The 21,329-nt window shown below is 51.1% G+C and overlaps 2 protein-coding genes across 10 annotated transcripts in view; one reads left to right on the forward strand and one right to left on the reverse strand.

Annotated features, from left to right (window-relative positions):
• Window positions 1–19,367, forward strand: part of ZFYVE21 (zinc finger FYVE-type containing 21) — a 51,841-nt gene extending 32,474 nt beyond the window's left edge. For 4 of the 5 annotated variants that reach the window (XM_029061861.2, XM_029061889.1, XM_029062038.2 and 1 more), the window contains 7 exons: window positions 2,390–2,440; window positions 6,109–6,277; window positions 7,465–7,540; window positions 8,761–8,852; window positions 9,852–9,905; window positions 16,191–16,333; window positions 18,692–19,367. In XM_029061861.2, coding sequence (XP_028917694.1) covers window positions 2,390–2,440; window positions 6,109–6,277; window positions 7,465–7,540; window positions 8,761–8,852; window positions 9,852–9,905; window positions 16,191–16,333; window positions 18,692–18,727 — 621 coding nt within the window. In that variant the 3' untranslated portion in view covers window positions 18,728–19,367. The remainder of the gene's footprint in view (window positions 1–2,389; window positions 2,441–6,108; window positions 6,278–7,464; window positions 7,541–8,760; window positions 8,853–9,851; window positions 9,906–16,190; window positions 16,334–18,691) is intronic. The other variant, XM_029061870.2, reaches the window with a different exon arrangement.
• Window positions 19,368–19,646: 279 nt separating this feature from the next.
• The window catches only part of PPP1R13B (protein phosphatase 1 regulatory subunit 13B), a 94,299-nt gene continuing 92,616 nt past the window's right edge, over window positions 19,647–21,329 (reverse strand). For all 5 annotated transcript variants that reach the window (XM_029061842.2, XM_029061824.2, XM_029061798.2 and 2 more), the window contains one exon: window positions 19,647–21,156. In XM_029061842.2, the coding sequence (XP_028917675.1) occupies window positions 21,115–21,156 (42 nt within the window). In that variant the 3' untranslated portion in view covers window positions 19,647–21,114. The remainder of the gene's footprint in view (window positions 21,157–21,329) is intronic.

Consider the following 21,329-nt stretch of genomic DNA (forward strand, 5'->3'; position numbering starts at 1 on the left):
GAAGGTTTGGATGGGAAGGAGGTGGCGGGGCCCTGGACGGGGAGAGGGGGATGAGGGGTAGCGGTGGGACAAGAGGACTGGGATGGGGCATGGGTGGGGAAGAGAGAAGGGGGAGGGGGTGAAGAGGGGGTTTGGTGGGGGGAAGAGTAGGGGGAGGGGGAAGAGGGGTAGCGCTGGTAAAGTGGGGTTCTAGGGCGGGAGGGGGGGAGGAGACAGAGGAGAGAACGGGAAAGAGCTGAGCAAGAGAGGGGAAGGGGAAGGGGAGGATAGGAAGGGGCGGGAGGGGTGGGGGGGAAGAGGGACATGGCGAGGCCAGAGAGGTGGGTGGCAGCACTGACAACAATAAACAGTAATAAACGAAATCGGTAATATAGCAACATGATACAGTATGATACAATACGGTAGTGCTAATATAGCAACATGACACAGTATGATACAATATAGTCGTGTTAATAAAAGGGGGCGATGACCAGGGTCGGGGGTAGACTCGATTAAGGGGCGACCTGATCAGATTCAAAGTCTGACGACAATAAACAATAACAAGCGAGATCGCTAATATAGCAACATGCTACAGTAAGGCACACTACAATAGTGTTAATAAGCAGGCGATGACCAGGGTCAGGGGACGAGCCGACTCTACCCGATCAGACTCAAAGTCAAGCGGCCAGCGGCCGAGAGAGTCCCAGAACTCATGACCAAATAACCCTGTGGCGGCGGGGGGGGGGCCCTGAGGTTGTCCGGGGTGGGTGGCAGCCGTAGGCGGCGGCTAAGGTAAGGTAACATGGTGAGAACAAGGACGTCGTCGCCCGGGGCAGGGGCGGGAGAGATGAATCACCTCAAGAGGGAAGAGGGAGTGAGGCCATCCCAAAATGGCCGCCTCAGGCAGAGTGGGGGCTTCAATGAGACTCCACTTACGAGTCTGGGGAGAGTATCTTGGGTCTGTGTTGTGCATTGCTGGGACCCATTGTCTTTTGTGCTTTTAAGTATGGTTGATAGAGAATGAATCTGAGACCCGTAGTTCCAAAGGGAAATAGAACTGACTTCTAATGTGTTTTTTAGAGAGGTTGAAAAGACGGAGAGCAGCACAGCTTAGTGGAAGGAACCCCAGGTCTAAGAGTCAGAGAGCCTGGGTTCTACTCCTGACTCTTCCCGTTGCCTGCTGTGTGACCTCGTGCAAGTCACTGAACTTCTCCATACCTCCATTTCGTCATCTGTAAAATGGAGATTTAATGCCCGTTTCCCTCCTACTTAGATGGTGAGCCCCGTGTGGGACAGGGTCTATGTCCGATCTGACGAACTTGTATGTACCCCGGCCCTTAGACCGGTACTAAACCCAGAGTAAGTGCTTAAATGTCAATAATAAAAATAAGGATGATCGGGATCAGGCTAGCAGATTTTTACTGCCAGATGCAGGTCTAGTAGTGGCTTGGGGGGAAAGAAACATAAAGCTGGCTCCATCAATTCCTTCTGCGTCAGCAAGCTGAGTAAATGACTGTCGAACTGAAAGTTCATCTCCAAACCTCGACTGAGAACATCAGCAAGGTGTTTTAGAATTTGGATGGTGCCCAATTCCTGGTGAAAGAGCCCAGGATGGGCACACTAGCGATTGCAGAAATCAGCACCCAAAACACACGGGTCACATGCTGACTTGATCCGTCTGTTACAAGCAAGCACAGTACCTAGTTTGATCTTGAAAAGTCACGGTAAACAAGGCATAGGTTTGAGTAAAGAAAAAAAAATCGAAGAATAAGAATATTTTGCAGTAATTTGCTGTTACCCTGCTGGCTTCAAAACCACTTTTTTTTTTTCTGAAATCAGAGCCAGGGATTCATGTAGAACTTGGTGCCAAAATTTAAGTCCTAATGGAGAAGGAAACTGCCATATTCTCCAATGGAGAGAGATTGGAATTGAATTTTGGGTGTGTGCCCGCTAAAGTAACTCACCAGCAATAATAATTATGGTACTTGTTAAGCACTTACTATGTGCCAAGCACTGTTCTAAACACTAGGGTAGATACAAGTTAATTGGGTTGGACACAGCCCCTGTCCCATATGGGGCTCACATTGTTAATCCCCATTTTCCAGATGAATAAATGACTTGCCAAGGATGACACAGCAGACAGGTGGAGGATCCAGGATTAGAATCCAGATCCTTCTGACTCCCAGGCTTGTGCTCTATCCACTAAGCAACATTGCCCGAGTCACCTGAGATCAAAGGTCTTCCTTGCCTGAATCAAGATCAGGTGTGTGAGAGAGAAACTCGCAAATCTTGTGTTGTCGGCCAGTTGGTTGCCCAGGTTTATATTTTTTTAAAAAAATGGCAAATCCCACTGAGGATTGTCCAAAATGATGTAGAATTTAATTTTAATGCTCTGCTGCCTTTCTCCTAGTGTCCAAGATGTATGCAGTGTGAAACCAAGTTTGACTTCATAACCAGAAAGGTAAGGCTTCCAAAAGTCAAGGCCAAACCATATAGATAATAATAATAATGATAATGGTATTTGTTAAGCGCTTACTATGTGCCAAGCACTGTTCTAACCACAAGGATAGATAAAAGGTTATCAGGTTGTCCCACATTGGGCTCACAGTCTTGATCCCCATTTTACAGATGAGGTAACTGAGGCACAGAGAAGTGAAGTGACTTGCCCAAAGTCACACAGCTGACAAGTGGCAGAGTCGGGATTAGAACCCACGACCTCTGACTCCCAAGCCCGGGCTCTTTCCACTAAGCCACGTAAACTGTTCCTGGCGTTGTTTGAGGTGTCCATGAGTTCTTTCGTATTGAGCACTTAATAATGTTGGTATTTGTTAAGCGCTTACTATGTGCCGAGCACTGTTCTAAGCGCTGGGGTAGACACAGGGGAATCAGGTTGTCCCACGTGGGGCTCACAGTCTTCATCCCCATTTTACAGATGAGGGAACTGAGGCACAGAGAAGTGAAGTGACTTACCCACAGTCACACAGCTGACAAGTGGCAGAGCTGGGATTCGAACCCATGACCTCTGATTCCAAAGCCTGTGCTCTTTCCACTGAGCCATGCTGCTTCTCTACTTACTTTGTGCAGAGCACTTACAATAAGCAGACACATCTGATAGCTGGTTGAGAGTCCTAAGCAGAGGTGGAGGGGGCTGTGGACCTTCTATCAGCTGCTGCTGCTGCTTCAGAGGCAGCTGGCATCGGTTTATTTATATTTATATTGATGGCTGTCTCCCCCATTAAACTTTAAGCTCGTTGTGGGCAGGAACATGTCTGTTACATTGTTACGGTGTACTCTCCTGAATGCTTAGTACAGTGCCCTGCAAACAGTAAGTGCTCAATAAATACAATCTACTGACTGGTAAATGGGGGTGCTTTCCGGGGCAGGAGTCATCAGTCAGTGGTATTTGAGAGCTTACTGGGTGCAGAGTACTGTGCTAAGCGCTGGGGAGAGTCCGGTAGAGCAATAAGCAGTGATCCCCGGGGCTAAAGGGTAGTCTGGGCTGGGCTGTTTATCCTTCCTTTAAGGCAGTACTTATGTCCAATGCAGTGCTTTCCCGGTGTTGATCGTGGGATTGCCTAGCTGTATGATAATAATAATAATAATAATAATAATAATGTGTGATATTTGTTTAGCTCTTACTACGTGCCAGACAGTGCTGGGGTAGAGAATCAGGTTGGACACAACCCCTGTTCATCAGGCTGAACACAACCCCTGTTCCACATGGAGTTCGCAGCCTAAGAGGGAAAACATGCATTGAATCTCCACTTTACAGACGAGGAAACGGAGGAGTTTAAACTCCTCACTTAAGGTCACCCAACAGGCAAGTGGCAGAGGCGGGTTTAGAACCCAGGTCCTCTAACTCCCAGACCTGTGCTCTTTCCATTAGGCCTCACTGCTTCACTTTAATAAGGGACAATTAAGGGTCTGATGGGATGACCACAGGCCTTGGGAATCAGGAGACTCAGGTCTCAGTCCCGAATTGCCTGCTCTATCAATCGATTGTATTTATTGTGCACTTAGTGTACTAGGCACTCGGGAGAATTCAATCCGAAAGAATTGGTAGACGTGTCCCCCGCCCACAACGAACTTACTGTCCCATCCAAGGATAACAGTCTCTTGACTTTGAACCGTTCTGTGCCTCTGTTTCCTCAGCTGTAAATCCATGGGCCTCGTGTGGGAAGGGCCTGTGTCTGACTCGCTTTATCTTATATCTATCCCAGGGTTTAACACAGTGCTTGGCACTTAGTATGCACTTGACAAATGCCATCATTATTGTAGTATGTTCTCCTATAACATGAGGAGGGAAGTTCCTAAAAATCCCCACAGTAAGATAAACTCAGTCATATTTCTTGAGCACTTACTGTGTGCAGAGCACTGTGCTAAGCGCTTGGGAGAACTCTAGGTCTGGTAGCGGCGTGGCTAGTGGATAGAGCACGGAAATGGGAGTCAGAAGGACCTGGGTTCTATCCCGGCTCAGCCACATGTCTGCTTTGTGGCCTGGGGCAAGTCACTTAACTTCTCTGTGCCTCAGTTCCCTCATCTGTAAAATGGGAATTAAGACTGTGAGCCCCACGTGGGACAACCTGATGACCTTGTATCTACCTCAGTACTTAGAACATTGCTTGGCACATAGTAAGCACTTAACAAATACCATCATTATTATTATTCTCTGTGCTTCAGTTCCCTCATCTGTAAAATGGGGATTAAGACTGTGAACCCGTGTGGGAAAGGGAGTGTGACCCACCCAGTGCTTAATACAGTGCCTGGTACAGAGTAAGCCCTTAACTAACAAATACCATAATTATTATTATCCTCTACCGTGTGACCTTGGACAAGTCATTTCTTTGGGTCTCAGATACCTCATCTGTAAAATAGGGAGTAAGACTGCGAGCCCCATGTGGGATGGAGATCGTATCCAACCTGATAAACTTGTATCTACCCTAGCGCTTAGAACAGCGCTTGGCCCATAGTAAATGCTTAACAAGTACCAGGATTTTTTTAACATTTCTCCTACTTGATGGGCACCACATGTATGCGCCTCTCTGGTTCTTCTGACACCGCATGAGGTTCTCCATAGCCAGGCGCGGGTGGTTGGAAGAGCATTCCCCTCGCAGCCTTCTGCCCGAAGCTCCCAGTCAGAGCAGGCCGTATGAAAGGCCCGAGTGTACTCAGGCTGAGAAAGGGAGCCTAAGTACGCAAGCAGAGCTATCAGCCGCTTCTGTGGGGGCTGGAGCCGAGGGAAGCTGCGGTGACAAGGCCGCTTCCACGGGCGGGGCTCGCAGAGCGGGCCAGGGTGTGGATGTATTAGCCACTCTTGGCTCCCAGGCCCTGGGGAAATAGCTCATGTTTCTCCTCCTAATCTGGACGTCATTCAAGGCCACGGCCCCCCGGGCCAGCTCTCCTATCCAGGTGCGATGTGTCGGCGTGATCGTTTAAGGTAAAGGAGGTGGGTCCGATGAGTTTTAATGTTTTATGGTATTTGTTAAGCGTTTACTGTGGGCCAGGCACAGTACTAGGTGCTGGAGTAGACACACGTTAATCAGGTTGGACACAGTCCCCGTCCCCCATGGGGCTCACAGTCTCAATCCCCATATTATAAATGAAGTAACTGAAGCGACTTGCCCAAGTTCACCCAGCGGATGAGTGGCAGAGCTGGGATTGGAACCCAGGTCCTCTGACTCCCAGCCCTATGCTGGTGCAGTAGATAGAGAGCAGGCCTGGGAATCATAAGGGCATGGGTTCTAATCCCAGCTCCACCACTTGTCTGCTGTGTGACTTGGGGAGAGTCATTTCACTTCTCTGGACCTCAGTTCCTTCATCTTTAAAATGGGGATTGAGACTGAGTCCCACAGGGGACAGGGACTGTGTCCAACTTGATTTGCTTGTATCTATCCCAGCGCTTAGCACGGTGCCTAGCACATAGTTAGCATTTAATAAATGCCATTATTATTATCCACTAGGCCAGGCTGGTTCCTCCCTCACTTACCCTAGCCAGCTTTCCCCTCGAGTTCTGGGCGCCAGCTCTAATCTTCTCTTCCTCCTCCTCCTCCTCCTCCTCCTCCTCCTCCTCCTTATCGTCTTCCTGCTGCCGGCCTCCGCCCTGCCCCGGCCGGGGGTTGTGTGGCCCAGCATCACTGCCGGCGTTGCGGGAAGTGTTTCTGCGACCGCTGCTGCAGCAAGAAAGTGGCGCTGCCGCGGATGTGCTTCGTCGACCCCGTGCGCCAGTGTGCCGACTGCGCGCTCGTGTCCCAGAAGGAAGCAGAGTTCTATGACAAGCAGCTCAAAGTGCTCACCAATGGTAAGCCCGGCACGGGTCGCCTTCATCGCTGGGCCCGACCCCCGGGACAGCCAGGCCGAGGCTCCCCAAGGCGGGCTGGGAGGGGCATCCTCTCCGGCTGCCGCTTCTCTGGGAAGCGCGGCCCTGCCATCCTCACCCTTTCTGGTTCTTTCATTTGCAGACCGCGGTAGCGCCTGATTGAGCGCTTACTGTGTGCAGACCACTGTACTAAGCGCTTGGAAAGTACAGTTGGGCAACAGATAGAGACAATCCCTGCTCAACAACGGGCTCACAGAGTAGATACAACACAATCAGGATGGACGCAGTCCCTGTTCCGCATGGGGCTCACAGTCTTAATCCTCCTTTTACCGATGAGGTAACAGAGGCACAAAAAAGCGAAGTAGTAAAAATAATAATTATGGTACTCGTTAAGCTCTTATTGTGTGCCAAACACTGTTCTGTGCAGGGGGTTGATACAGATTAATCAGGTTGGAGACCATCCCTGTCCCACATGGGGCTCACAGTCTTAATTCTCCTATTACAGATGACATCACTGAGGTACAAAAAAATGAAGTGGTAATAATAACTTTGGTACTTATTAAGTGCTTCCTGCATGGCCTAGTGGCAAGAGCCTGGGCTTGGGAGTCAGAGGTCACCACTAATCCCAAGCTCTGCCACTTATCAGCTGTGTGACTTTGGGCAAGTCACTTCACTTCTCTGGGCCTCAGTTTACCTCATCTGTAAAATGGGGATGAAGTGTGTGTGTGTGAGCCCCACATGGGACAACCTTGTATCTACCCCAGTTATTAGCACAGTGCTTGGCACATAGTAAGTGCTTAAAAAATACCAGCATTATTATGATTATTACTTAATAGTAATTCTGTGTGCAGGGATAGATACAGTTAATCAGGTTGAACACAGTCCCTGTCCCACATGGGGCTCACAGTCTTAATCCTCCTTTTATAGATGAGGTAACCGAGGCACAGAGAAGTTAAATGATTTGCCCTAGGTCACACGGCAGACAAGTGGCAGAGCCGGGATTTAAAGCCTGTGCTCTTTCCCCTAGGCCATGCTAGATGTGGAAAATTAATTAAATCATAGTAGGGTCCAAGGCTTTTGCCTATAAAAGACAGAAGAGAAACTGTCTCTTTAGCTGTCAATGCCCCAACCAAAAACTTTTGATTCTTTCATTTGTTCTTATTTCAAAGGAGCCACCTTCTTCGTAACCCTAGGAACATCTGAGAAGTCTGAAGTGATGGTCTGTCGCCTCTCCAACAATCAGAGGTGAGCTGCATTGTTGAGATTTTAGATGTGGTTAGAGTCCCAGGACAGGTTCCATTATCTGCCCAGGATGTTGGGGAAAAGAAAAAAAAATCATACTTTACCTGATAAGAGCAATTGTCACTATCCAGACAAAAATCAACAGGGGGAGTATAAAACCTGGGTTTCAGTCTGAGGTTATTGCTGACTGGAAGGAGATTGGGGAGAAGGAAATGAGATTCTCTTTTCTTTCTATACCCCTGCCCTCCTTTATTAATTATAGTATTTATTTAGGCACTAAGCACTGGGCATAGAAACACGATAATGAGATTGGGTGCAGTCCTTGTCCTAAGCAGACCTCACAGTCTAAAAGACAGAGCAGGCGCTTCATCTCCCATAAATAGATGAGAAAACTGAGGCACTAAAGTTAAGTGACTTGCCCAAGATTAAAGAGCCTATCAGTGGCAGGGCCGGGATTAGATCCTGGCCCTCAGGCCACTGCCATTTCTACCTGCCTCCCTGCAACCCCCTTAATAATAATAATAATAATTATAATAATAATTGTGGTATTACTATATACTAAACGGCCGGGTGGATACAAGCACATTGGGTGGACACAGTCCCTGTCCCCTGGGGCCTCACAGTCCTAATCCCCATTTTACAGGTGAGGGACCTGAGGCCTGGAGAAGTAAAGTGACTTGTCCAAACTCACACAGCGGACAAGTGGCAGACCTGGAATTAGAACCCAGGACCTTCTGGCTCCCAGGCCTGGGCTCTATCCAGTACGCTCTGCCACTTCTCAGAGCCAAGCATGTAGGCGACGCAGAAGGGAGAGGGAGTAGGGGAAAAGAGGGATCTGGGCGAAGCGGGGATTTGGGGGTGCATAAAAATGAGCGCTTTCAGTGTGGAAAGCAGAAGGAAACCAGACTGGTCTGCCCGCACCCCTCCCTTCATCAAGTGTCCAGATAATGAGCCACTCAGCCCCGGGACTGGGAAGCACCATGGCTGGTGCTTCTCAGAGTGGGCAGGGTAAACGTTTGACGGCTCTGAAAAGGCCAGAGTCTGAGGAATTTGGCGCCGCTCCCCTTCCGGATTGCACTTTCCGGGTCGAACTCCAAGCCAGGGGACAATAGTGTCCATTCAGACCCACGGCTCCCCTGGCAGAACCCAAAGCAACCGACGGCCCTGGCCCGGGACCGTCTGAGGAAAAGGACTCAACCTGCAACTCTGAACCTCTCCTGCAGATCTCTCTTTCTGGATGGAGACCACCATTATGAAATTGAAATTGCTCAGATATCGACCGTTCAGATTCTCACGGAGGGGCTTACTCCCGGTGGTGAGTGATGATGACGATGGTGGTGTTGGCTAAACGCTTGCTGTTCTAACCGCTGGGGTGGATACAAGTTAATCGGGTTGGACGCAGCCCTGTCCCACAAGGAACTTGCAGGCTTCATCCCCATTTTACAGATGAGGGAACTGAGGCCCGGAGAAGTGAAGTGACTGGCTCAAGGTCAAAGAGCAGACAAGTCGGGGGCTCGGGATTAGAACCCAGGTCCTTCTGACTCCCAGACCTGGGGTCCATCCACTACGCCGTGCTGCTCTTACAGCATGCTGCTGCTGTTGAGTTGCGTCTGTGCCCGGCGCTATGCACTGGGATGTACGGTGTGCCCTCTGTGGGCCGGCCTGCCCCTTCCCCTCGGTGAGGTGGACTTTCCTGTTGTAAAATGCCTCATCCCACACACTCATTGCCTTGAAGCTGCACAAAGGGGCTGGGACTTAGGGAGTCGCTGGTAGCCTCCGCGGTGGGCGGGAGAAAGGAGCTGGCGGACTGGAGAGAAGCAGATGGGCTACGGGGTCACGCGTCAAACAAGTAGATCCCCCCCGGGGACCTTTCCGCTTCCAACCTGGGAGAGCGAAGACCACCGGAGTTCACCGTCCGTGCCCCAATTCCTGAGCTAGGCCAAACAGTTTGGGGTGTGACCTTGGCTTGGAGCTTCTAGTCTGGATTGGAGATGAGAATTTCTGACCCATAAGGAAATCCTCTGCTTGGTACTTCACTGGGGAGAATGAGGTATTCTTTCTGTCCTCTTTCTCGGGTCATTTCCAGAATTCCTGGATCAGATGGGAGTCACCTTCCTCCCCAACTGGCTCTCCAGGAGGGGGGACGCATGCCTTTTTCGCTAGAAACGCCGAGTCCGTGTTCCGCCTCTTAAAAGGTCCCGGTTGAATGTCGAACGGGTTTGTGATTCGATCGGTGATGTTTGTGTTTTTTTCCTGATTGACTGCTCTCTTCATTGCTCTCTCTCTTCCTTGCCTGCCAACTTTCTCGATGTAGAAAAAGATATTCCCACTTACACCAGCCTCCTGGGAAGCCAGCACATTACCGAAGGTCAGCCACCCCACCCCAGCCCTCCTCTGTGAGCTGGAGTCCCAGCTCCCGTGGTGCCGCCGCCCCCGAGCTCTCAGAGGGTCGGAGGGGGCAGCCGTTGTTTATGCCGTGCGGCCCGCTTCCCTTGCTGATGTTGGAGGGGGTTTGCCTGGAATGGCCGGGGGGCGGAGGGGGCTTGGGACGAATCGCCATCAAAGATGTCCAGAGGGCTTCCACTGTGCTGTAGGTACTGTGATCTCAGGAGACGTAGGGTAGAGGAGCAGCATGGCCTACTGGCAAGAGCACGGGCTTGGGAGGAGTCACAGGTCATGGGTTCTAATTCTGGCTCCGCCACGTATGTGCTGTGTGACCTTGGGCAAGTCACTTCATTTCTGTGCCTCAGTTACCTCCTCTGGAAAATGGGAATTGAGACTGTGAGCCCCATGTGGGACAGGGACTGCGTTCAACCTGATTGCCTGGTAACTGCCCCAGTGCTTAGAACAGTGCTTGGCACATAGTAAGCGCCTAACAAATACCATGATTATTATTATTAGAGGGGAGGGCCTGCCCTCGGAGGGTTTGGGGTTTAACGTTGCAGATTTTCATAACAAGGTGACTCATTCAGTCATATTTATTGAGTGCTGACTGTGTGCAGAGCACTGTAGTAAGTGCTTGGAAAGTACAGTTCGGCAACAGAGACAATCCCTCCCCGACAATGGGACTCCTGAGGAGGGGGACATTCCACTTGTGCTGCTTCTTTCCTCGGTTATGTGGAAAAGGGATTGGTGTTCTACAAAAGTCTCCTTCTTCATGAAAAAGAACCGAACACAGTCCTTCTCCCTAAGAGCCAGAAAGATCGGAACCGTGGAACGGTACGGGTGCTATCGAGTAAATTAAACGCAGTGGTCAAGTGCCAGACTCCAACTGTGACTTGTAGTAGGTAGACAGCTTTAGTGGAAGTGTTTTTGGCCACCAGTTGTCTTGGGCTTTGCTTCTGGGGCTGGCTGGTCGGTCAGTCAGTCGTATTTATCTACCATGTGCAGAGCACTCTACTAAGCACTTGGGAGAGTGCAATACAACCAAGTTGGTAGACGTGTTCCCTGCCTACAAGGAGTTTACAAACTAGAGGGGAAGACAGACATCAATATAAATAAATTATAGATATGTACGCAAGTGCCGTGGGGCTGGGAGGGGGGATGAATAAAATGAACAAGTCAGGGCGAGGCAAAAGGGAGTGGAAGAAAAGGAAAGGAGAGCTTAATCCGGGAAGGCCTCTTGGAGGAGATGTGCCTTCAATAAGCCTTTGAGGGTGTGGGGGAGAGTAATTGGTAGGTGGTAGTAATAATTTTTTACAGACTAAATGTGTGCCAAACACTATAATCAATTAATCAGTAGTATTGAGTGCTTACACAGCAGTGTACTAAGCACTTGGGAGAGTACAGTGCAACAGAATTAGCAGACACGTTCCCTGCCCATAATGAGTTTACAGTTTATAGGGGGAGACAGATATTAATTTGAGTAAATAAGTCATTTATAATATATAATTTAAAGCTATGTATAGAAGTGCTGTGGGGTTGGGGCAAATATCAAATGTCCAGTGGTCACTCACAGATCCAAGTGCAGGATATATAATGTTGGTATTTGTTAAGCGCTTACTATGTGCAGAGCACTGTTCTAAGGGGAATCGGGTTGTCCCACGTGGGGCTCACAGTCTTCATCCCCATTTTCCAGATGAGGGAACTGAGGCACAGAGAAGTTAAGTGACTTGCCCACAGTCACACAGCTGACAAGTGGCAGAGCTGGGATTCGAACTCATGAGCCCTGACTCCAAAGCCCGTGCTCTTTCTACTGCGCCACGCTGCTTCTCACTACTATACTATACTAAGCATTGGGAAACACTGGGGATTTGACAGGTTCACGGCCCTCTAGTGTAAATATTCCAGGGGAAGACAGGGATTTGTGACACACGTAAGGGGAGAGCAGACTTTGAATCAGAAATCTTCATGTAATTGGAACACCATTTTGCTGCATTTCAAGCAATCTGGGTTTAATATTGGGGTTCTGATATTGTTGGTTTATTCCCTAGGATCCAGACCCAATTAAGTGATCACCCAAGTAAGTGTGAGAAGCAGCGTGGCTTAGTGGATAGAGCACAGGCCTGGGAGTCCGAAGGACCTGGGTTCTAATGCTGCGTGTCTGCTGCATGACCTTGGGTAACTCACTTCACCTCTCTGAGCCTCCGTTAACCTCATCTGCAAAATGGGGATTAAGACCGTGAGCCTTATGCAGGATGCTTAGAACAGTGCTTGGCACATAGTAAGTGCTTAAGAAGTACCATAATTATTATTATTATCATTATTTAGTCCCCAAAGCAGAGTCTAGTGCTAACCCCAGAGAGGGCTGAGGTTGCTGGCTCGGAAGTTGTGGCGCTGGAGCTCTGTGGAGGCTGGGTTTGGGGATTGCCCCCTCTCCTCCTCCCCACCGGGCGTGGGGACCCAGGGTCCAGCCTCCTGCGGGGAAATAGGAGGTGGCCCCTTACAAGGTCGTAGGGCACCAGTGGGCCCAGCTTGTACTCTGAGAGCGGGCTGGAAACTGAGGCTTGTCCTGGCCCCTCCCAGCCCCTCAGATTCCGGGAGGCAATGCTCCTCCAAACGATCAGTGGTTATTGGTTATGTATTGAGCGCTTCCTGTGTGCTGAGCACAGGAGAGTACAGTGCAGCAGAGTTGGTAGACACCGGCCCTGCCCACATCGAGCTTCTAGTGTAGAGGGGGAGGCGGATGTGAAGAGAGGTAAATTAGTTACGGATCTAGAAATAAATCCCTCCAGTCTCCCCGCTGGTAGAGCGCCAGTGCCTCCCCCAGCCCCCGAGTGGCCTAGTGGAACAAGCACCTGGGTTATAGTCCTGGCTCCACCACTTATCTGCTGTGTGACCTTGGGCAAGTCGCTTAACTTCTCGGGGCCTCAGTTAATTCACCTGTAAGATAGGGACCAAGACTGTGAGCCCTATGTGGGGCAGGGACTGTGTCTGACCCAATTATCTTGTGTCTACCCCAGCGCTTAGTACAGTGCCTGGCGCATGGTAAGTGCTTAACAAATACCATAATTATTACTGTTAATATTAGGACTGAACTGGGGGCCTTCCCCCATTGAAGTGAAGGCTGGGCCTGCCTGGCGGCAGCTGAGAAAAACACAACTAACGGGGACCAGCACTCTTTATTGGCCCTCAGCCTTGCCCTCCCGACCACCTCCCCGCCGTCTCCCCTCTGTGCTGATCACGTGGTCTACTAATTATCAGTATTATTATTTTGGCGTGGACTGAAGCACTCATAATGCGCTAATCACTGGGGTAGACGTGAGCGATAAGATCAAGCACGATTTGTCCCACACCATCTAAGGGGGAGGAGAGCAGGTATTTTATCCCCATTTTTACAGAAGAGGGATCTGAGGCCCAGAAAAGTAAAGTGACTTGCCCAAGGTGATGTATTCAATAGTATTTATTCAATAGTATTTATTGAGCGCTTACTATGTGCAGAGCACTGTACTAAGCACTTGGAATGACAAATCGGCAACAGATAGAGACAGTCCCTGCCGTTTGACGGGCTTACAGTCTTACGTAGCAGGGAAGGGTGGAGCTAGAACTAGGCCCCAGGTTTCCTGGCACCCGAACTCATACCCTTTCCACTAGGCCTCGCTGACAAGCCTGGCTTTGGGTGCCCGGTTGCTTGGATGGGCACGATTTATTTTTTTTTTAAATGGTATTTGTTAAGCACTTAAGTGCCAGACACTGTTCTGAGCCCTGGGGAAGATACCAGTTAATTAGGTTGGACACAGTCCCTGTCCCACTTGGGGCTCACAGTCTCAATCCCCTTTTTACAGATGAGAGAATTGAGGCCTAGAGAAATGAAGTGACTCTCCCAAGGTCACTCAGCAGCCAAGTGGCAGAGCAGGCGCTAGAACCCAGGCCCTTCTGACTCCCGGGCCTGGGCTCTATCCACTAGGCCGATTCAGAGCACTAGCATCCTGCTGGAGAATGTGCCCCCGGACCCTCCTTCGGACACAGCTCAGACTTTTCCACTTGGTGTCCCGAGGGAATGGCGGGAGGGAGGGGGCGTTGGAATCCCTGGGCTCAGCCCCAGCTTTGGAGACCTGACTGCAACCAGGCTGCAGTGTGGGGCTGCATCGGGGCTGCACAGCTCCCCACTTCAGAACCGCTGCCTGAGGTTGCATGTGCTTGCCTGATGTGCCCTTGCCCGGTTTTTAATAATAATAAGAAGAATAATGATGTTGGTATTTGTTAAGCGCTTACTATGTGCAGAGCACTGTTCTAAGCGCTGGGGTAGATAGAGGGGCATCAGGTTGTCCCACGTGAGGCTCAGAGTTAATCCCCATTTTACAGATGAGGTAGCTGAGGCCCAGAGAAGTGAAGTGACTTGCCCACAGTCACACAGCTGCCAAGTGGCAGATTTGAACCCATGACCTCCGACTCCCAAGCCTGGGCTCTTTCCACTGAGCTGCGTTGTTTCTCTGAACTGTGAGCCCGTTGTTGGGCAAGGATTGCCTCTATCTGTTACCGAATTGTACAGTCCAAGCGCTTAGCACAGTGCTTTGCACACAGTAAGCGCTCGATAAATGATTGAATGAATGAATGAATGAATGAATGAATGTGCCCTGGCTCCGGATGGTCCAATTGGACGCCATCTAGTGGTCACCCCCCACCTCTGCACACTGCTAGAATGCTTAACTCGGCTGGAAAACTCCCGTGTCAGTCAGTGAATGGTATTTATTGAGTGCTTACTGTGTGCAGAGCACTGTGTACTAAGCCTTTGGGCGAGGACAATATAAGAGCTGTGCTTTCCTGGAGAAAGGGGTGTGGGTTTCCAGTGTGGCTGGGTAGCATCTTGTCAATAGCAAGCTAGCTTTTATTTTAAGGTATTTGTAAAGGGCTTACTATGTGCCATTCATTCATTCAATAGTATTTATTGAGCGCTTACTATATGCAGAGCACTGTACTAAGCGCTTGGAATGTACAAATCGGTACCAGATACAGTTCCTGCCCTTTGACGGGCTTACAGTCTAATCGACAGTGCCAGGGACTGTACCGAGCGCTGGGGTAGATACAAGCTAAGCAGGTGGGACACGATCCATGTCCCACTTGGGGCTCACAGTCTTAATCCCCATTTTCAAGATGAGGTAACTGAGGCACGGAGAAGTGAAGTGACCTGCCTAAGGTCACCCAGCAGACAAGTGGCAGAGCTGGGATTGCTCTGACTCACAGGCCCGTGCTCTAGCCACTTGGCCACGCCGGTTCGGCTTTAGTAAAAGATGAGTTTAAGAAAAAATTGCAGGTGGTAAAGATAAGTGAATATCCATTGTGGGGTGCCCTCACTTCCACACCCAGCTCCACCACTAGGCTACGTAACGCTGAGCAAGGAGTTGTTTAGGGCAGGGCTAGTGCCTGAGGAAGGAAGGAAGGAGAGAGAGAGAGGAAAAAAGGAAGGGAGGAAGGGCAAGCTCACTTGGGCCCCGAGTTTTATTCCAAACTTCTCCCCTGAGCTGGGGCACCAAGGAGGGAAGAGAACCTGTCCTCTGGTGCTTTCCGGATACCTCTGTGACCCTGTGGTGGCCAAGTGTGTGTCTGGGGCTACTTCTTAGTCTCTAAGTGCCGCACACCGTCCTCTCCCCCCACCAGTCCCTGCTGCTCAACTTATCAAGGTTAGGGACCACAGTGGGGGAGATGGGGCTGGGGGCCATCTTAGCACCTCACAGGGCCACGGGATTCCTCGGGCCTGGACACCTTTCTCCCTCTCCCTACTTGGGGCCAGCTCACTGAGTCCCAGACTTCCAGAAGTGTGGGCAGCTCGTTGCCTCCTGACGGGTCTGGCTTTTCCCTGCCCCTAAACCCTGCTGAGGCGGGGGACTAGTTTCAGAAACAGCTCTGCGGCTGACTAAGGGGTAAAGCGTTGGCACCAAGCGTGCGCCTGGGCACTCTCCTCCTCTCCTGTGCCCTCCAGCCCTGGCCATGGTGGGGAGCGCTGCTGGGCTGGGGGTTGGACCAGGACTCTGTTTCCCCACTGGAGCCAGGGGCTCTTTGCATTCTGCCAGCCCACCTGCCTCTGCTCTGCTCGGTCTCTTTTCTCTCGTTGCCTTTGCCCCCTAAACTCTCAGGGAAAAATAGGCACCGGCCACTTGTGTGAACTGGTTGCGAGCAGGGACTCGGTCTGTTCGTTGTTCTGTGGTACTCTCCCAAGCGCTTAGTACAGTGCCAGCTCCGTGCCCCTCGCCTCACGATGCCTTTGCTTTCCCAGGAGGCAACAGCCGGGCCAGCGGGATGCTCCTCCAGTACAAGGCGCCGGGGGCCGAGGGGATGACCCAGGTCAGGTTCACGCCCCACGACGATTCGAATTCCACCAAGAAGCTGTCGGCGACGTGGCTCGCGGCCATGTACAAGGTACGTCACGGAGGGTGGACAGGGTGGCCGCCCTCCAGACTCCCGGAGAGCGCCGGCCTGGCCTTGGGGGAGATTGGGCTGCGGGCGGTCACGGGAAGCCTGGCAGCCTCCACTGCCGTTTCATTCATTCATTCAGTCGGATTTATTGAGCGCCTACTGTGTGCAGAGCACTGTACTAAGCGCTTGGAAAGGATGTGCCCACACCAGGTGTATAGCCTAGAAGGGAGGAGACAGATGTCAAAACAAGTAAATGGGCAAACCGTTCTCACTGAGGAGACACTTAGAAGCGGGAAACTTCCCAGAATGACCGCCACACCATGTCCAGAGGGGGTGGCCCAACCCCACCTCGCTGCAATGGTTGGGGTGGTGGTGGCTACTGATGGGGTGGGTGTATATGTGTGTAGGGTGTGTGCGCGGTGTCAGAAAAAGCCTGAATTGGAATGTCTGGTTCCCAACTGCAATGAGGCAGCAATTACATGGAACTGAATTGTGGATTGCAGGTGCTGCCAGGCCTGTACTGGCCACGGTAGGGGAAGGCGGAGGGTTTCCTCTTCACTCCCTCCCAGCCCCCCTTAAAGAGCTGAAACCCTGAGGAAGGGGGAGCTGGGCAAGAGCCCCAACGGTTTCCTGATTTGCTCAATCCATCGTATTTATCGAGCATTTACTGGGCGTAGAGCACTGTACTTAGCATTTAGGAGAGTACAATACCGTGGAATTGGTAGACACGTTCCCTGCCCACAATGAGCTCAAGAGTCCAGCGGGGGACAGACGTTGACACAAGTGATTTATGGATATGTGCATAAGTGCTGTGGGATTGAGGGAGAGGTGAAAAAAGGAAGCTAATCCAAGTGCTAACTGAAGTTCCCTCTAGTCTGTAAACTTGGATTGTGGGTTCTAATGCCTGTCCTGCCACTTGTCTGCTGTGTGGCGCTGGGTGAGTCGCTTTGCTTCTCTATGCCTCAGTTACCTCATCTGGAAAATGGTGACCATTAGCCTCATGCGGGACAGGGAATGTGTCAGACCCGATTTGCCTGTATCCATCCCAGCCCTTAGTCCAGTGCTTGGCCCATAGTAAGCGCTTAACAAATTGCCACAATTATTGACGCTTCCCAGGAGCCGACAGACAAGCAGCCGTATGGAGTCTCCACAGCTGAGGGTGAATAATGATGATGCTGATGATTGTGGTAATTTAAATCCTTACTCTGTGCCCTACACGGTACTGAGAGCTGGGATAGATATGACATCATCAGGTGAGACACCGTCTCTTTCCCTCACGGGACTCAGAGACTGGGCGGAAGGGAGAACTGGTCTTGTATCCCCATTTCACAGAGGGGAATCTCAGACTTGATTAAAGTGGGTCAGGCCTGAGCACAAGCCCCGTGTTGGAGTCTGAGAGGCTGTGCCGGGTGACTGCTGATGTGAACTGGACTCCCGCACGGCGGAAGGCCACCCCCAAAGCTATCCCTCGTCAAGGACCGAAACCAAACACCAGAGCAAATTGGCAAGGAACCACATTGACCCTTTCATAGATGATGCTACTGCAGGCGAACCACGTCCGTGTCCATGTCCTCTAGGCAGTAAGCACATTGTGGGCCGGGGATGCATCTGTGATACCGTACTCTCCCACGTGCCTACTATAGTGCTCTGCACCCAGGAAGCGCTCAATAAACAGGATTGACTGATGGCAGAGATGGGGGGGCAGCAGCTACCTTCTGCTCTCTCCGACACACCCCAGCTAACTGCCTTTTTGTGAGGTGAAAAAAGCAGCAGTAGATAGGCGGAAGGGCTTGGGTTCTAATCCTCACTCCAGTAAGGTCTGCTGGGTGACCTTGGGCAAGTCACTTCTCCACTCTGTGGCTCAGTTACCTCATCTGTAAAATGAGGATTTGGGACTTGGACCGTGGCCCATCCAGTTAGTTTGCATCTATGTCACCACTTGGTGTAGTGGCTTGCATGAGGCACTTAACGAATACCAATTAACACCCCCCACCTTTAGCTGGAAGGGCAGATCTCTGCATGGCTGTTGAAGCTGTAGCCTCCTGTCCCAAGCAGGGGCCAGAGAGTCCGGCAGGACCGGGCAGAATCTGCCGTCCAGCACCCTGGTCCATTGGTTTCTAGAGGCAAGGGCCCAGCCGTCACTCGTTCCTGGGCGTAGAGCTGCTTGAGCCACCCCTTGGGGAAGACCTTGTCGGTACCCCGTGCTCCTCGCCCGTGGCATCAGGGAAAAGTCGGGGAAGGGAAGAGGTGGAAACTTCCAGCTGCTCGCCCTCTCTTGGCTCTCACGGCCAAGCCAGAGGCAGAATGGCGAGAAGTCTCCAGCTGCCCTCCCCACTCTCCCTCTCTGTCTCCATCTCCCAGGCGGCCAAACTCCTCTACGAATCACGGGACCAATAACAGCACCAGGACCACCCCGGGGGCCGTCGGCGGCACAGCACCCCTTCTCTCCGTCGGCTCCGGGCGAAGGCTGCCGTGGACGCAGGGCCCAGCGCTGGCAAGTGCTGGGGGCCACCTAAGCGTTGACTTATCTAGTGCAATATGGCTACAGTTTATTAACGCTTTCAACCTAGCTGCCCTCGGAAAGCTCTGTCTTATCCCGTCGGTATTTCCTCTGGCTGGGGTAGAGGGAACTCGATCCACACTACTGTCGTTTTTTTTTGTCGTTAACACAGGTCTGTCTCTCGCGGGTGGCTCGGTCCGCGGGGCCGACTCCTCGCTTCTAGGGCTGTTGCGTGCATTCCTCTTCTGGAGCGGGAGCCTCGGGGAGCAGGGTGGGTGAACTCGCGTCCTGGACGCCACCGTTTTCCGGGCCCCCTGCCTTAGACTGTTTTGTAGACTGCCCTCCCTCACCAGACCACGGCCTGGACGAGGGACATTTTGATACTCCGGTGACCAGCATTTTCCAGGTTTTCTATTTTTCACTTGTATCTCGCCTGACGAAAATGGTTGTGTAGCAGTCGTGTATAAAAAGCTTACGATTAAAAACTGTATTTTGAAAAAAAAAATAAATCAAGGCCCTGCTGGTGCTTTGCTCGAAGGCCGGGGTGGAGAGGAAGAGGTTCGTCGAGCGTCACCTTGTCCACGAGGCTGAAGGAGCACCCTCAACTCCCGGCGCTTCAGATGAGCCGGGATCTAAGACCGGCCTCTACCCGGGATGTCGTGGGCGCTGCCGCCCTGGGCCTGTGGCAGTCGAGTCGGGTTTTCCCTCCTGCGGGGAGGCCCGGAGCCTGCGGCTTGGCCTCTGCTGCCGTCCCTCCGGATCCACTCAGGTTCAGAGTTCCCTACGTGAACGCATCCGAGCGGCAAGACACGGTCATGCGGTAACAGTAGTTTATTGTGCACATTTACATGTTTTCTCAGTTAGCAGTATTTCGGGGGCTCTTAGAAATAGTTCTATCACATTCATGTAGCAGGTGTCTAACAATACCCTTTCACTTTCCGTCACCACAATATATACAATTAATGCTAAAATGTGGTCAGTTACAGCGTGGCGTAAATGGAGATTTTTTTTCTTTTATATTATATATATATGTATATATATATAAATTATACACAAGACTTATACCGGCCTACACTTGAATGAGAAATGAACCTTTCCGACGGAGGGCTACAGCTGATAATTGGGGGATTCAAAAATACTTTCGGTATAGAAAAGCATATACATACAAACTCCAGCGAAGTGCTTTTTTTCTTTTTTTTTTTTTTTTTTTTGCTCTTAACTACAATGTAGTGGAAAAGGTTATTGCATAAACTGACTGGCCCTGACATTACGCACAGGACTTCAAGAGCCACAGCAACTGTCCTCCTTCCCCATTCACCATCCTTCTCTCCCTTCTCTAGAACTCTCTGATTCTCCCTCGCATCGCTCCCATTAAAGGAACGCTTTCTCCGCCGTTCCCGCCATCGGGCTGTCGCCGCCCGACCCACGCTCCTCTCGCCTTCCTCGACTATTGCACTTGCCTCCGTCCAGACATGCTTAAACCTCGGCTGACTCCAGTGTTCCTGACTCTTCCGCAGTGTAAACAAACGCAGGCTGCAGTGGGGTAAAAATCTTGAAGTGTACATCTGTCGAAGTTGAGTAAAATAGGATGAGTTGGGGGGTGAGGGGGAGCTGGAACTAACTCGTTCAAACTTTCCAAGCATTTGCTTTCACTTTTAATACCTTACTGCCAACAGGCCTCCAGCCGTCCCTCAGCTGAGCCCGGGGAGCGCCCCATCCCCCCGGATGTCACCCCGCTCCCTTATCAACCCTGGAGTGCTCAAATCGACTAGCCCAAGTCTTGGCACCTCAGGGCAGTCAGTGGGGAGACTAAACAGAACAGACGGCACCTCTGCACTTTGTAGTAACATTGAACACAAGAAGCTTCCGAACAGGGAATCCTTTGGTAAATACAGAGCCGGAGCGGGGTTCTTTGACTTACAGCAGTTGGCGAAGGGGTGGGGGTGGGGGGTGAATAGCAAACGACGCCTGCCGGAGACACGGAGGTTGGAGGCTGGGTTAGAGGCATCGATTTGGGACTTACAGTAATTGGCAGAGACAGTATTCTTGGATCGGTAAGTACCTCTCGTGGTTACCGGCAAATCCGAGAAAGGGCCTCACTCACAAACTGCAGCTTTTTCACATTTTGCACGCTGTCTGCTAACGCAAGCACCGTTTTTTTTTTTCCCAAAAAAAATAATTTTACTGTTTCAGTTCGCCTGGTGAAATGGGCTAGAATAAACATCTTCAGTAGCTGTGGAAGCTTCCAGTAATTGGCAAGATATTGCACTGCTCCATGCCGAAGTCAAGCAAGGGTGCGCTGCCTGGGTTTGATCCTTGGGTACAACTGCAAAGCAACAGGATGAGTTAGAACTACCCCTGAATTGAGAGGAACAGTTTTAACATCCTCAAAGAGGGGCTGGCCTGGTTTTAGTGACCTCTTCCCTGCCCTTCAGACACACTGGGGCAACCCGTTATTTTGGGGCCTCTGATCTTGTACGGGAAAGAACCTGGGGCTCC

Source organism: Ornithorhynchus anatinus, chromosome 1, assembly GCF_004115215.2.
Source record: "Ornithorhynchus anatinus isolate Pmale09 chromosome 1, mOrnAna1.pri.v4, whole genome shotgun sequence".
NCBI lineage: Eukaryota > Metazoa > Chordata > Mammalia > Monotremata > Ornithorhynchidae > Ornithorhynchus > Ornithorhynchus anatinus.